The 13,661-nt window shown below is 38.6% G+C and overlaps 1 protein-coding gene across 4 annotated transcripts in view; it reads right to left on the bottom strand.

The window, feature by feature from the left end:
* Positions 1-2,974: 2,974 nt before the first annotated feature.
* The window catches only part of LMAN1 (lectin, mannose binding 1), a 28,311-nt gene continuing 17,624 nt past the window's right edge, over positions 2,975-13,661 (bottom strand). For 2 of the 4 annotated variants that reach the window (XM_046671587.1, XM_046671590.1), the window contains exons 11-13: positions 9,798-9,951; positions 6,821-6,942; positions 2,975-6,269 (exon numbers count right to left, since the gene is read on the bottom strand). In XM_046671587.1, the coding sequence (XP_046527543.1) occupies positions 6,233-6,269; positions 6,821-6,942; positions 9,798-9,951 (313 nt within the window). In that variant the 3' untranslated portion in view covers positions 2,975-6,232. The remainder of the gene's footprint in view (positions 6,270-6,820; positions 6,943-9,797; positions 9,952-13,661) is intronic. The other 2 variants (XM_046671588.1, XM_046671589.1) reach the window with 2 other exon arrangements.

Below are 13,661 nucleotides of genomic sequence, written 5' to 3'. Positions count from 1 at the left end.
ATACGGCTGTACTGGAATTTCCAAATTCCAGCCCTTGAGCACAACATCCTGTTGAAAACTGAGTCCAGTGAGATTCAAACCCAAAATGCTTCATTAAGCAAAAATAATCCTTTGATCCATCAATTTATCTCATTGGACTCTAAGCACTAGGCAAGGATTTGCCTTTTGGTTTCTTTGAATTCAGTACTGGTTCAGCGGTTACCGTGTCCCATACATAAATATCCAACTGAGACAAGTGTGAGGGGCCAGCCAGCGGGTCCTTAATTTACATCTGGAAGATGACCTCAGCCTTCTCGTGCAGGGACATGTTACACTTCTGTGTGGAAATGATGCGCTGGACACTGTCAATGCTCTGATCGAGAAGGTAAGAAGAATGTAAGTTAAATCATCAATGTGTAGTGGGGTCACCTTTTTCTCTCACATACAGTCCGCCTCCTGGGAGCTCTACTTAAGCTCTCTGGTGTACTCGGATAAAACTTTTGACGCCGTTTTGCAATGCAGCAGATTCTCACTGGTGGTGGTTTTCTTCAGGTCAAGGGAGGAATTGAGTATGGCTAAGACTTTAATCTACGTTAGTATCTTTCTAATTAAAGCACTCCAGGAGGGGGTGGGGCAGACGGAAGAGGTGTCGGCTGCTGTAACCCATGCTTATTATTTTATCCGTGGGCATAAGCCCTCTCAGATGATGACTACCCTTCAGATTGTATAGAACTATATAATCTGGATTTTTGCCTAAAATGCTAGTTTTATATATTTTAAGATCTGCTTTCCCTTTTACTAACCTATTTAAAAATGGTCCAGTTTGAAAGACTGACAACGACTAAGGGTGAGATAGAAACTTTACCCAGAGCTCTGATTGAGAAGGTACATTAAGACTTAGCTCCTTTCACTTCTAGATGCGCTGCCTGGAGCTGAATCCATTCAAACCATTCTCTCTAAATTACCATTTATAATCAGTTATATTCATCTCCATTGAGGAGGGTTACTAATTAATAAGGTCTTACAGAATTCAGATGATAAAGTAAAAGCCATAGCCTGTTTCTCTGTTGTTGCTTTATTTTCTCAGTTCAGCATAACTCCCCTTTAGAAAATACTGCACAGGTATTTCATGATATTAAAAAACACTTTTATTTCCCAAAGAAAAGGACAACCTGCTGAAGATCTGTCCTATATATAATATTTTGGTCAGAAAGTGAAATCCCCAAAGCTATACTTACAGCCAGCTTGGTAGGTCTGAATCAGAGGATATTATTTCTTTTTTTTTTTTTGGAGGAAGATTAGCCCTCAGCTAACTACTGCCAGTCCTCCTCTTTTTGCTGAGGAAGCCTGGCTCTGAGCTAACATCCGTGCCCATCTTCCTCTAGTTTATACGTGGGACGCCTACCACAGCATGGCTGCCAAGCAGTGCCATGTCCGCACCCGGGATTTGAACCAGCGAACCCCGGGCCGCCGAGAAGCGGAACGTGCGAACTCAACCGCTGCGCCACCGGGCCGGCCCCAGAGGATATTATTTCTTAAAGAACAAAACAACAAAAACCCAAATAATAAAAATAAAAATCCATTTTATTATGTTATTAAAGGATTTAGATTATTATAAAATCTATTATTAAAATTCCAATTTATTAGGAATTAGGAAATATTATCAACAGTGAGGGTGTCAATTCTAAACTCCAAAGTCAGTTTGTAAAGCAGCCCGTCCCCGGCCAGCCCTTTTCTGTGTGTGTGGGGGGATGTCAGGCATTACACAGACCCTTAGGTGATAACTATACCAGTGTAGCGACTGAATACTCCCTGGTATTGCTTTGTTTTATGAAATCAAATTTCTCATTGTCTCCCCAACAGATAATTTCACTGAAAATGAGATCGTATCTTCAAAACCTTTTTATTCCTCAAATTATTACAATGGTCTTTCCATTTGGACATCCAGTAAACTATTCGCTGCTGTGTATAGAATCTTTCATTCCTCCAGAAAGGGAAAATAAATACCCCAGGATTTGTGAAATAGAACCACTAGGTTTCACCCCTCCAAAGGCTTCTTATCGAACTTGAATAAAATCCCCAATCTGTATGAGGACCTGCAATGCCGTGCCCCCAGTGCCCCCAATGAACTTGATAACCTCCAACCAGCGTCCAGGACCTATCTACGGTCTAGTTTTTAACAACCCTCCCCTAGAAGTCTCACTGATTAGGTTTTTAAGTTTCTTCTGATTTCTTTCAAACTCGTATAACTTATTTAAATCTTTTATTTTATCCAGTATTTCTGTGTTTGTAGCAGAAGAGGGGTCCATTACCTTAGTCTACGATTTTCTGAAACCACTTCATAAAGAGTGTGTTTTACAATGCTACCAACCCTGTGAGATAAATATTATGAGGAACTGAAGGTCATCTTCAGGGAGTGGTAGAGCCAAGATTCAAATCCAGGTTTGTCTGACACCAAAGCTCTACTCTTTCCTTTTTATATTGTGTGGACTCTCAGATTTGGAATTACTTGGTTAAGGTGAGGAAGATTGGCCCTGAGCCAACATCTGTTGCCAATCTTCCTCTATTTTGTATGTAGGTCACTGCCACAGCCTGGCTTGATGAGTGGTGTAGGTCCACACCCAGGATCCAAAGCTGCAAACCTCGGGCCACCCAAGTGGAGTGCACCAAACTTAACCACTACACCACCAGGCCGGCTCTAAAAGATTTTTTTAAATTGCCATTAATAATGACTAAGAGTTCTACTTTTACCAGTATTTGGTTATTAAAGGTGAGAGTATCAAACACATTGTTTTAATTAATTTGTATTTTCCATTACCAGCAAGGGTAAAGCATTTATCCATCATCATTTCTGCTTCTCTTTTTACGCATCCTCTGCAGGTGGTAAGCCACCGAGGGCAGAACACATAGCACATAAGAAATGAAATACTAGCACAAATCCAGGCCTATGTGGAAAATAAACTACTTATTATCCAAGATCAATGAAAGAAAAAGGAAATTTACTAAAATATTTCTTTATTTGAATAAGGTCGATGTCATTTCTTGAATTCCAGCTAGCATCAAATAACAATCAGAAAAAAACACTTGACAAAATGTTATCTAATTGAAATTGACAGTGGATAGAAAACCTTTTTAAACTTTAAAAGAAATACACTGAACAGGCAACACACAGATCTAAAAAGTTGCAAGTGGTGATTTTACATTAGATCTTATAAATTTAAAAAACCCCAATATAATCATTTGTTCATGATCTCCCTGTGATAAGCACATGGACAGGAAAAGATAATCACATCTGAATACTCACAACTGTTATTTAGGTTCTTTGCAAAGACTGTGTCTCCACAATGCAGTGGGTCAGGCAATCCCTTATTCAAGTAATTTCTGTTTTCCCCAAATTATCAAAAAGCACAACCGTCTGAGATAAAATGTCACAAAAATAACAATCAGAAAAGCAAAAGGCTTTAGCAGGCAGACTGGAAGATGGGAGTTTTTATGGCTTGACCATGATCTGAAGATAATTTAGTAAGTTTAAAAGCCATCAATCAAAGTACCAAGAGCTACAGGCAACAATCTGTGTTTACTTTGTAGTTGCTAATAAACCAAGAGTTTTACTAAAAAGAACATTAAGTAAATTTTAAGTATGAAACAATCAGTGCACATTTGCTAATGTCATTGACAAGGAAAATGTTATATTATGCTCTCAGCTCCGCTTTAAACCAACAAAGGGAAGCACTTGTTTTTTTCCACTCCCATCTTAGTGGTTCTCAAACATCAGCCTGCTCAGAATCCCTGAGGCGCCTATTGAAACTGATGATCTGAAGCCCCAGGCCTGAGTCTGACCCAGGTGGACTGGAAGGGAGCCCGGAATCTGAATTCCTGACCAGCACTCCGGGAGCCAGCTGGTCTAGGACCACACTTTGAGAATCAGTGATACCCCTTTAATACATAACAAAATATTGTTTGTTTGTGGCTTTACAGTCAAGTTTCAAGCTGAATAAAACCACCAAACAATCAGAACACAAATAGGTATGTTAAATAAGGGTGTCAGCCATTATGTAATTGCATTTCTTTCAAAAAGTGGCATCATAAGCACAATGACTCACTCTAAAATTTTAAAATCAATTATGTTTTCATCCAAGGCACCTGTAAAATACTTGCTGGTGTGAGAGAGGTTAACAAACTCAGTTAATACAAAATAGTACAGATATGAAAGAACACTGGCAGTGATTGATTTTTCCACAGAGCAAACGTTTCTTCAGAAATGAGCTACTTCAATGATGTTGAGGAAAATACACCAAAAGTCAAATAATATGATAAACACCCTGTGCAAACTGCTTTACTGAGGGATTTGCAAGCAAATTAAATTACTAAGTAAAAAAGGAAAAGAATTCCTGCTCCTGCTCTTTCCTAAGAGCTGCCTCCACTTGTACGAAGGACGATCAGGTCTCCCCTTGACTTCCAGCCTGAAACAAGCACGCTGCACAGAGCTGGCGTTCCTTTAATAAGCTCAGGCACATGTGGCCACGGATTTTATCAGACTGGATATTTTGCAGCTTTTTATCTCAAGAGGATTTTCCAAGTGTCATAGTTTACAACTTAAACATTCTTCTGAAGGTATAAATTTTTGTCATAGATTGAGTAAATTCTGTGATGATGATGTTTCTGAAACACGAATTTCAAAATGTTAACACTGCAAAGGAAAAACAATAGAGAAGCATTTTCTGTGTTGAAGTGACTGGAGTATAGTGAGCAATCATTAGAATATTCTCGTTCAGTGTTCTGGGATAAAACTCATATAAAAAGCAACGCTTGGACTGCTCGTGTACATAGTACTAGTTAGGTATTGCTATAATGCAGAGTTCTTTGTAGTCTTTGTATAGATTTTGGGCCATTAGCCCAATCTGTAAATGACATTTGAGAGCAAATTTATCAAGACTTGCAAGAATTAAATAGTACTATTTTATAAAACAGTATTATTTTGCATTCTATGACAAATGAAAGATAACCACTTCAGCCTTTTAAAAGAGGTAAAAGAGTATCTTGAAGCCAGCAAAAGTAAGTCTACACCAGCTGTGAAAACAAAATTGTGTGCATTTTGAAATGTCATTTACAGACTGCTGCTATAATACCTAGAACAACTCTGTACAAAGACTCAAACCGCCTCTTCCAGTCTGACATTTCAAAGTTAAGCTTACTAACAAGTCCTTCACAATACCCTTAGTTCTAGCATTAAAAGAAAAATCAGAAGTATTAACTCTATTTTTCAAATTTCTCCTTCAAAAATCTTAACACTGCTTTTCCTACAGCCTCCTTGATTTAGACGAGTCTGCAGTCGCACCACCAGGCTGCACGGAGTAATGGAAACCAGGACATAGTGGTAGGCTTTGTGGACTGAAAATATCCTCAGAACATGTAACCTGAGCTGAATCTACACGCTACACAAAAAGGGAGAAGTTAGTTCCTTAAATTATAAATATAAATGCAAAAATTATTTTCATAATATTGAACTGACACTGCTGGAATGAAGACATTCAAGAATATGAGCAATCATGAAATAAATACATTACCAGGCAAAATACCCATAAAAACCATTATCAGAGGAATGTTTTCACTTAAATGGTTTTTCAGGCAAAGAGCAGCTCTTAATTTTCCCCCAAAATTTCGTTTAAAAGTGAAATACATCCTTGGTAAACAGAGGGAAAAAATACTTGAATAAACATTCTGAAGCCTATTTTTCAGATCCTTATGTTCTCAGACAAAACATTCTTTGATTTCAAAGGGAGTCGTATTAAAGGATTGCAGGACTGGGTCTCAGAGTAGGAAATTCGGACCTCTAAAGAGGCTTTGCTTACAAAATAAGCATGATGGGGAGCTTCAGAACTCAGATGTCTGGGGCAGGAGGGCAAGTGTGTCTACGTTGCCTAAAGAAACCTCCCACACCAAAGACTTAGGGGTAACTTTCCTATCTAGGGTGGCCCCCACTTTCTATTATTTACCCTCTTACTTATCAATATTCTGTTCAGTGGCTGTATTCTACTGGCCAGAAATTCACTGAAGTTTAAATAGATTTATGTACTATGCACAAATTTACATGTGGTTGTCTTTAAGGTTTATTCTCACTGCAAATCAATGTTTAAACGGTTATTTTACACAAAATTTAATAATTTAGACTATGAAGCAATTTAAATACTTAAATTCCCTCAAAAAGACATTTTGTACAAACATACATGATGTACACATATGAAAATGGTGGTCAAAAGAATTTTTTGGCAGCTGCTTCTTGCTGAGACCTAAGGGAAAAGAGAAAGAAAAGAAATCTGAAAGAAGTTGTACATACTTTGGAAAGAAATAGGGTTGTTTAAAATTAAAATATACAATGCCTTTTGAAATATAAAATCCATTAGGATAAGCCTACATTCTATATATCCACTCCCATGTGAACTGAAAGAAACTAGAAATAATATCTGCTTTGTATAAACCTGATTTTATAGGTACTGAAAAGTTCTATTATGGACATAGATAACTTTATTGAGTATTTAAAATTAAATACAGGGGCTGGCCCCATGGTGTGGTGGTTAAGTCTGGTGCACTCTGCTTTGGCAGCCTGGGTTCGTGGGTTCAGATCCTGGGCGTAGACTTACACCACTCATCAAGCCATGCTGTGGCAATGACCCACATACAAAATAGAGGAAGACTGGCATGGATGTTAGCTCAGGGCTAATCTTCCTCAAGCAAAAGAAAAAAAAAGATTGGCAATAGACGTTAGCTCAAAGCAAATCTTCCTCACCAAAAAAATAAAATTAAATACAGAAAAATCTTGGGTCAAATTTTAGAGACTTACCTATACATGATATAACCAATGAATAACACCGTTTGTACCACTACAAATATAATGAAGTGCACCGTAGATAAACATGATGGAAATGGTGGTAGTTCTGGGCATTTTGGTCTTTCATTTGATGGCTGTAAGACAAAAAACTTTCTATTACAATTAGTCAAATGAGTATTTTAGAAAAAGAAAGAAATGTGAAATCTTTATAGAACTCATGGTCTATTGTATAAACTCAAGTATGTTCATTTATTCATCCCATAAATATCTCCCACTCCCTCAACTTTTACCACCAAACTTTCTGAAAGAGTAGTTGACACTGGAAGGCCTCCACCTTTTCACTGTCTAGTCACTAACTCACTGTCATCTGGCTCCTATCTTCATCACAGTGACAATGACTTCAGTGTCCTTGAAGGTCACAGACCAGGAATTCTCTGGACGCTTCCAGTTTACACTTGCTGTATGAATTACAAATAGCATCACTTTCACTCTCAAAACTGTTCTGGTGCAGACAATTACATGGGTAGCCTACCAATGAACTACATGACAAATATAATGGCTTTTTCTCAGCTCTCACATCCTCCCCAATCTCCCAGCATTCAACACTGGTAATTCGTATTTTGAAAAATGTTTCTTTTCCTATTTCCATGAGTATTCCTTCTCTTATAAGGAGGTAATTAAATACCAGGGACAAAGATTTCATCAACGTATCCAAACAGAATGGCTTTTAAGACAAAGTTGGGACCAAGTTCTTCAGTACATATATACCACCCACAGCATCAACTTGGCCATTGCAACAAAGGCTAAAGATGGGGGAAAATAACCTCAAACAGAACTAAGGAATAAGTTAGTGAAAAACTTAAAACTAAAAAAATTTAAAAATACCAAAGGTTTGCCTTCTAATACTGTCTCTTATGCATGTTAAACTTTGAAAAAACGTTACCTGTTTTTAATATTTATCGCCAATCTCCAAAAAGGTAGATAGAGCTTACACTAAAAAAAGACCTAACAAAGTTAAAAAACAAACAAACAAACTTCAAAAGATGAACCAAGTGAGACAGCAAAAGTAGCTGGAAAAAGAAGAGTGTTGCCTACAGAAAGCTGCCGTCACTCAGAGTGCACTGTGCAATCGTGCTTCCTTAACAGCCCGGACAGAAGGACGTACGAGTTACCCAGCGTGCGTCTGTTCATCAAAAGGGTTTGTCAAGAGGAAGATTTATCTTTTTCAAAGCTGTTTAAAGATATCATTCCTCATAACCAGAGCCATGTTTATTTTTTCTTAAGAAAACTTAGAGAAAAGAATCTAGGGGGAAAAATACCTGAGACTGATAGCTCCACTAATTGGAATAGCAATTTATTAAGAAAAAAAAAAATCTATTCAATAGGCTATGGAAGCACAATGGGGAACACATAGACATTTGCATCATATGGAATAATTCTACCTTGAATATTAAAAATGAGCATCAGCAGCAATCCTGAGAAAAAAGAACAAAGCTGGAGGCATCGCAATCCCTGACTTCAAAAATATAAAAGATATAGTAATCAAAACAGCATGGTATTGTTCAAAAACAGGCACAAAGATCAATGGAACAGAATTGAAAGCCCAGAAATAAAAACACACATCTAGTTAATCTTTAACAAAGGAGCTGAGAACACACACAGAGAAGGAAAACCTCTTCAACAAACGGTGTTGGGAAAACTGGACAGCCACATCTAAAAGAATGAAAGCAGACCATTCTCTTACGCCATTCACAAAAATAAACTCAAAATGGATCAAAGACTTGAAGGTAAGACCTGAAACCATAAAACTTCTAGAAGAAAATATAGGCAGTACACTCTGACATCAGTCTTAAAAGGATCTTTTTGGACACCATGTCTTCTCGGACAACGGAAACAAAAGAATAAACAAGTGGGACTTTATCAGACTAAATAGCTTCTACAAGGCAAGGGAAAACAGGATTGACAACCCACCAAGTGGGAAAAAATATCTGTAAATCATATATCTGACAAAGGGTTAATCTCCATCATATATAAAGAACTCACACAACTCAACAACAAAAAATCAAACAACCTGATCAAAAAATGGGCAGAGGATATGAACAGATATTTTTCCAAAGAAGATATACAGACGGCCAACAGGCACATGAAAAGATGCTCAACATCACTGATCATCAGGGAAATGCGAATCAAAACTACACTAAGATATCACCTTACACCCATTAGAATGGCTATAATAACCAAGACAAAAAATAACAAATGCTGGAGAGGTTGTGGAGAAAAGGGGACCCTCATACACTGCTGATGGGAATGCAAACTGGTTCAGCCACTATGGAAAACAGTATGGAGATTTCTCAAAAAACTAAAAATAGAAATACCATATGACACAGCCATCCCACTACTGGGTATGTATCCAAAGAACTTGAAATTGGCAATTCAAAGAGAGTTACACACCCCTGTGTTCATTGCAGCATTATTCGCAATAGCCAAGACATGGAAGCAACCCAAGTGCCCAACAACTGATGAGTGGATAAAGAGGATGTGGTGTATATATACTATGGAATACTACTCAGTCATAAAAAATGACAAAATCGTCCCATTCACAACAATGTGGATGGACCTTGAGGGTTTGAGGTTAAGCTAAATAAGCCAGACAGAGAAAGACAAACACCACATGATTTCACTCATATGTGGAAGATAAACAAACACATGGACCAAGAGAACTATTTAGTGGTTACCAGGGGGAAGGGGGGTGGGGAGTGGGCACAAAGGGTGAAAGGGTGCACCTATAATATGACTGAAAAATGATAATGTACAACTGAAATTTCACAAGGTTGTAAACTATCATAACCTCAATAAAAAAAAAGGAAAAAAAAGAGCATTAGCATTAACCAAAAAGTTGAAACACTGGCAGCAGAAGAAAGCAGACAATGTGTTCTTCCTTTCCTAAAGAAGACAGTGATAACCAGCAAACTCGAGGGAAAGGACTCACCAGGGTTCGCTGCACTAAGTTATCTATGTCCCGCTTCACTACGTGAAGGTGCTCCTTGATGTCGTTGAAGTGCTGGGTGGTCTCATAAACTCCCCCTGCAGAGCCAGGATGCTGGATGCCACTGACCAGCCTGAGAGTTTCACTCATGGAATTCCTGAAACAGAAAATCCCATCACACAATGGAATCACCAGAAAGATGATTTCTTCAGTCACAGGTTTCAACTGGTAGGTTACATTTCTAAGCCCAATATATTAGATCATAAAAAAAAGATAAAGAAAATCTACATTTTAAAAAGTGAATTGTCTTCAAGATCGGAAAGTAATTCATAAAACTACAACTTAACGTTATGCCTTTATCTTTTACTGAAGGTCATCTAACTACATAGAGAATAACCACAGAGAGAGTAACATTAAATAATTTGTGTTAAAACCAATACCATAAATGGATATTGAATAACATAATGGATGATACTTTTAATGAACTTAAATCTCCCTAGGTGTTTAACGTAGTACAATAAAGCATTAACCCATCAGGCCTGGGATGCCCAAACCCTGCACATTCCAAAGGTTTCAGGACTGGCCCTTGACTCCCGGAGGTAACCTCCAAGCCCCTGGAATATCCTGCCTGTTAAGAGTGTCTTTGTCCCCGTGGGGCCTTGGGCCACACCAGATAGTTTATGCCAGCAATGTGATGTATGTTTTGCTTGCCTGGGGCCATAGGCTATTCTATCAGTTTGACCTCTACAGGGACCGAAAATGGAGTAGTTAAGGACAGCCAATTGGGTGCTCCATGCCTATGTGACTGACATGATAAATCCTGGGAACCAGAGCTTGGGTGTGCTTCCTCGGCTGGCAACACTTTGTGCATGTTGTCACACATCACTGCTGAGAGGAATAAGCACTGTATGCGACTCCACTGGGAGGGGACAACTGGAAGCTTGTGCCTGGGTTCTCCAACTCCACCATATGCACTTTTTTTCTCTGCTGATTTTATTCCATATCCTTTTTTGGGTAATAAACCGTAACTGTGATTGTAGCAGCTTTTCTGAGATCTGTGAATACTTTCAGCAAATCAAAGAACCTAGGGGTGGTCTTGGGGACCCCTACGACAAATGTAATTCTATTTCTCCTTGCAGTTCTATTAGACGGCCCCTCTATACAAACCTAGTGCTTCAACTAGAGCTCAACTGAAGAAGCATCTATCTGTTTCAAAGATGAAGGAAAAACTGCTGTTTGGCATACTGAGCAATGGCATGGAAAGTCTCCAACGTGGTATGTTTTTGAAGGGTAATTTTGACCTTATACAACATTTTCCCTTACACACTGACTTCAGAATATAATCTGCATGTAAAATGTGATTCCACTATTCAGATGTAAGATAAAGAGCTCTACCACTGAGTATGCCCTTGGATATGAGTCTATAAGCATGATAGTAAAAGATTACAAACATTTTTTTTAAATAATGGTAGAAATATAACAGGACTATTTATTAAGAAAGGAATGTATGTGAATTTCAATTTACCTGAAAATGTCCGGTTATTTTACCTAGGAGTACTTAAAAAGCTCTATAAATGGCAAATAGTTTATCTTATTAACATTTATATTACAAAATATCTCAAGTGATTTCTGAATAAATGACATGCTGATTAAAATTTCTTTTAATGGCACATATGCTCAAAAAAAATTCTAAGCTTTTCCACTAAAACCCAAATTAAGAATTACATTTTAATACATCTAAAATACTTACTAAGAATAAAGCATCCCAGAATCTGTAACTTTCTCACATATCTGCATTTAAAAACATTGCTTCCCAGAAGCATGAACTTGCTTAGATATAAACATCTTTCCATTATACAAAGGTTGAGTCACTTAATGTGTTCCTAATCATTCATTTGCCTGTTGATTCTCCTAACATTTGTTTGGTACATGTTATGAGGCAGGTATTTTTAGGGATATAAACAGTGTGAGAAAAAGACAATTCCTGCCCTGCCAAGACTAATAAATAGTCTAGCAGGAGAGCAACGTGATGGAGGCACATCTAGGGTTCTATGACAAAAGCTGCATGTAACTCAGCTAGGCACCCGGGGGGGCTGAGTTGTTAAAGGATAAGGAGGGTCCTATGAGGGTGGGATTGTGTTGGAAGGAGGGTATACTTAACTTAGGGAATGGGTCAAGTGAAAAGAGGCCTGGACAGAACCCTACACAAAAACACGTGTTAAGGGATGATGGAAGGAAGAGCAATGGATGAAGAAAACTAAACGGAAGCCAAGAGGCCACAGAGCGCCAAGAGTGAAAGGTCTGCTAGAAGCCTTACAAGGAAAATGTCTCAAGGTGGAGGGAGTGGGGAAAAGCGTCAGCTGCCACAAAAAGTCCAGACAGAGGAAGACTGAAGGTGTTCATTACTAGGGCACGAGTGACTGCAGAAAGAACGGTTTAGTGGTATGAGGACAAATTACAGTGGTTTGGAAGCAGAGACAGGTAGCTTGGTCACTTTTTTAGAAACTCAGCTAAAAAGGAAGGAAAAGAGAAACAACAGTAAAAGGAATAGAAAGGGGCAATTAAAGGTTGGTGTGTTTTGCTTAGTTCTGAATAACACAAGCACAAGCGCTTTTATAAATGGAAGCAGCAGCACTGAAGGACAAGTTCAGGTAGAAGACGGAGAGAGGACCACTGACAGAGCATGGGTCAGAGAAGCAGAGAGTTTGATGCAGAGCTAAGGATTGGCCTGGACACAGCTGAGTGGATGGAGACGGTGTGGGGAGGGAGGCTGGGGCACAGAGAGGAGGGTGAGGAGACAGATCATCTCCCAGGCAGAGTGGCATTGGTGGGCTGGGTTATGGGGCTTAAGGAGAGTGCTGCATATTTTGAATGAGATAAGTGATGATCAAGAGTGAATAAAGACTGCTAGGCAGCTTAAATATTACATTACAGGACAGGGTAAAGGTACAGAAGAGAGTAACCAAGAGCAAGGTCCCAGAAGAGCATGAAATATTCATGTGAAAATGTCTAGCACAGTACCTAGAATGCAACAGGCACTCATTAATTAGATAAAGGTAAACATGAAATGCTAAATGCTGCCTACTCACCAAAAAAGAGCATTTATACTTTGAATTCAGCATTTAAAAAATATAACCAATTAACAAACGACACAAGCCAACATATATGAACGGCAAAGCTCAAACAGTATCTGTAACACTGTGCACTGAAAAGGCCTAGAAGCAATGACAATCCAGTAGCAATCAGCACTAGACTGTCTATAAATACCATTTCCCACTAAAAGACCAGGGCTCCAAAGAAAAATGCCTTTTGCCACGTGTGACACAGAAATGTACAAGAGAACCCTGGGAAGTCTCACACCCCAAAGGAAGGAAGCCACCAGCAACTAATGGGGCAGGACACAGAAGCTAACTTGTAGGGGCTGCTAGCGGCCAAAGTTGAGACAATTTGGACATCAATTATAAAGACTAGTGGATCAAAACAGCAACATACATTAAAATCCATGAGTTGAAAAAAAAAAAATCACCCCTCAATACCACATTGTTTAACAGTGGAGATTGCCAGAGCACCAATTCATTATTCTGAAAAATACGGAGAAAGAATCAAGTATTTATCTTGCCTTTCCTGAACTATTTCAGGATAACAGAGAATTGACGTGAAAAATTATTTTTAAATGGAGAGGGAGTTTTAGAATGGGAGTGTCAACTCTTCCCCAACCTCCAGTGAAATGATGGATTCAGGCTATGGCCATCACTGGCTACTAAAACTTAAAGAGAGGTTGATGGGGGCCCTTTATAATGAATGGCCCAGGCTGACAACATCTGGTTACTAACGACTGTTCAAAGTTGGCGATCAGAATATGAGGAA

Source organism: Equus quagga, chromosome 9, assembly GCF_021613505.1.
Source record: "Equus quagga isolate Etosha38 chromosome 9, UCLA_HA_Equagga_1.0, whole genome shotgun sequence".
Classification (NCBI taxonomy): Eukaryota; Metazoa; Chordata; class Mammalia; order Perissodactyla; family Equidae; genus Equus; species Equus quagga.
This window is presented reverse-complemented; position numbering and strand designations above follow the sequence as displayed.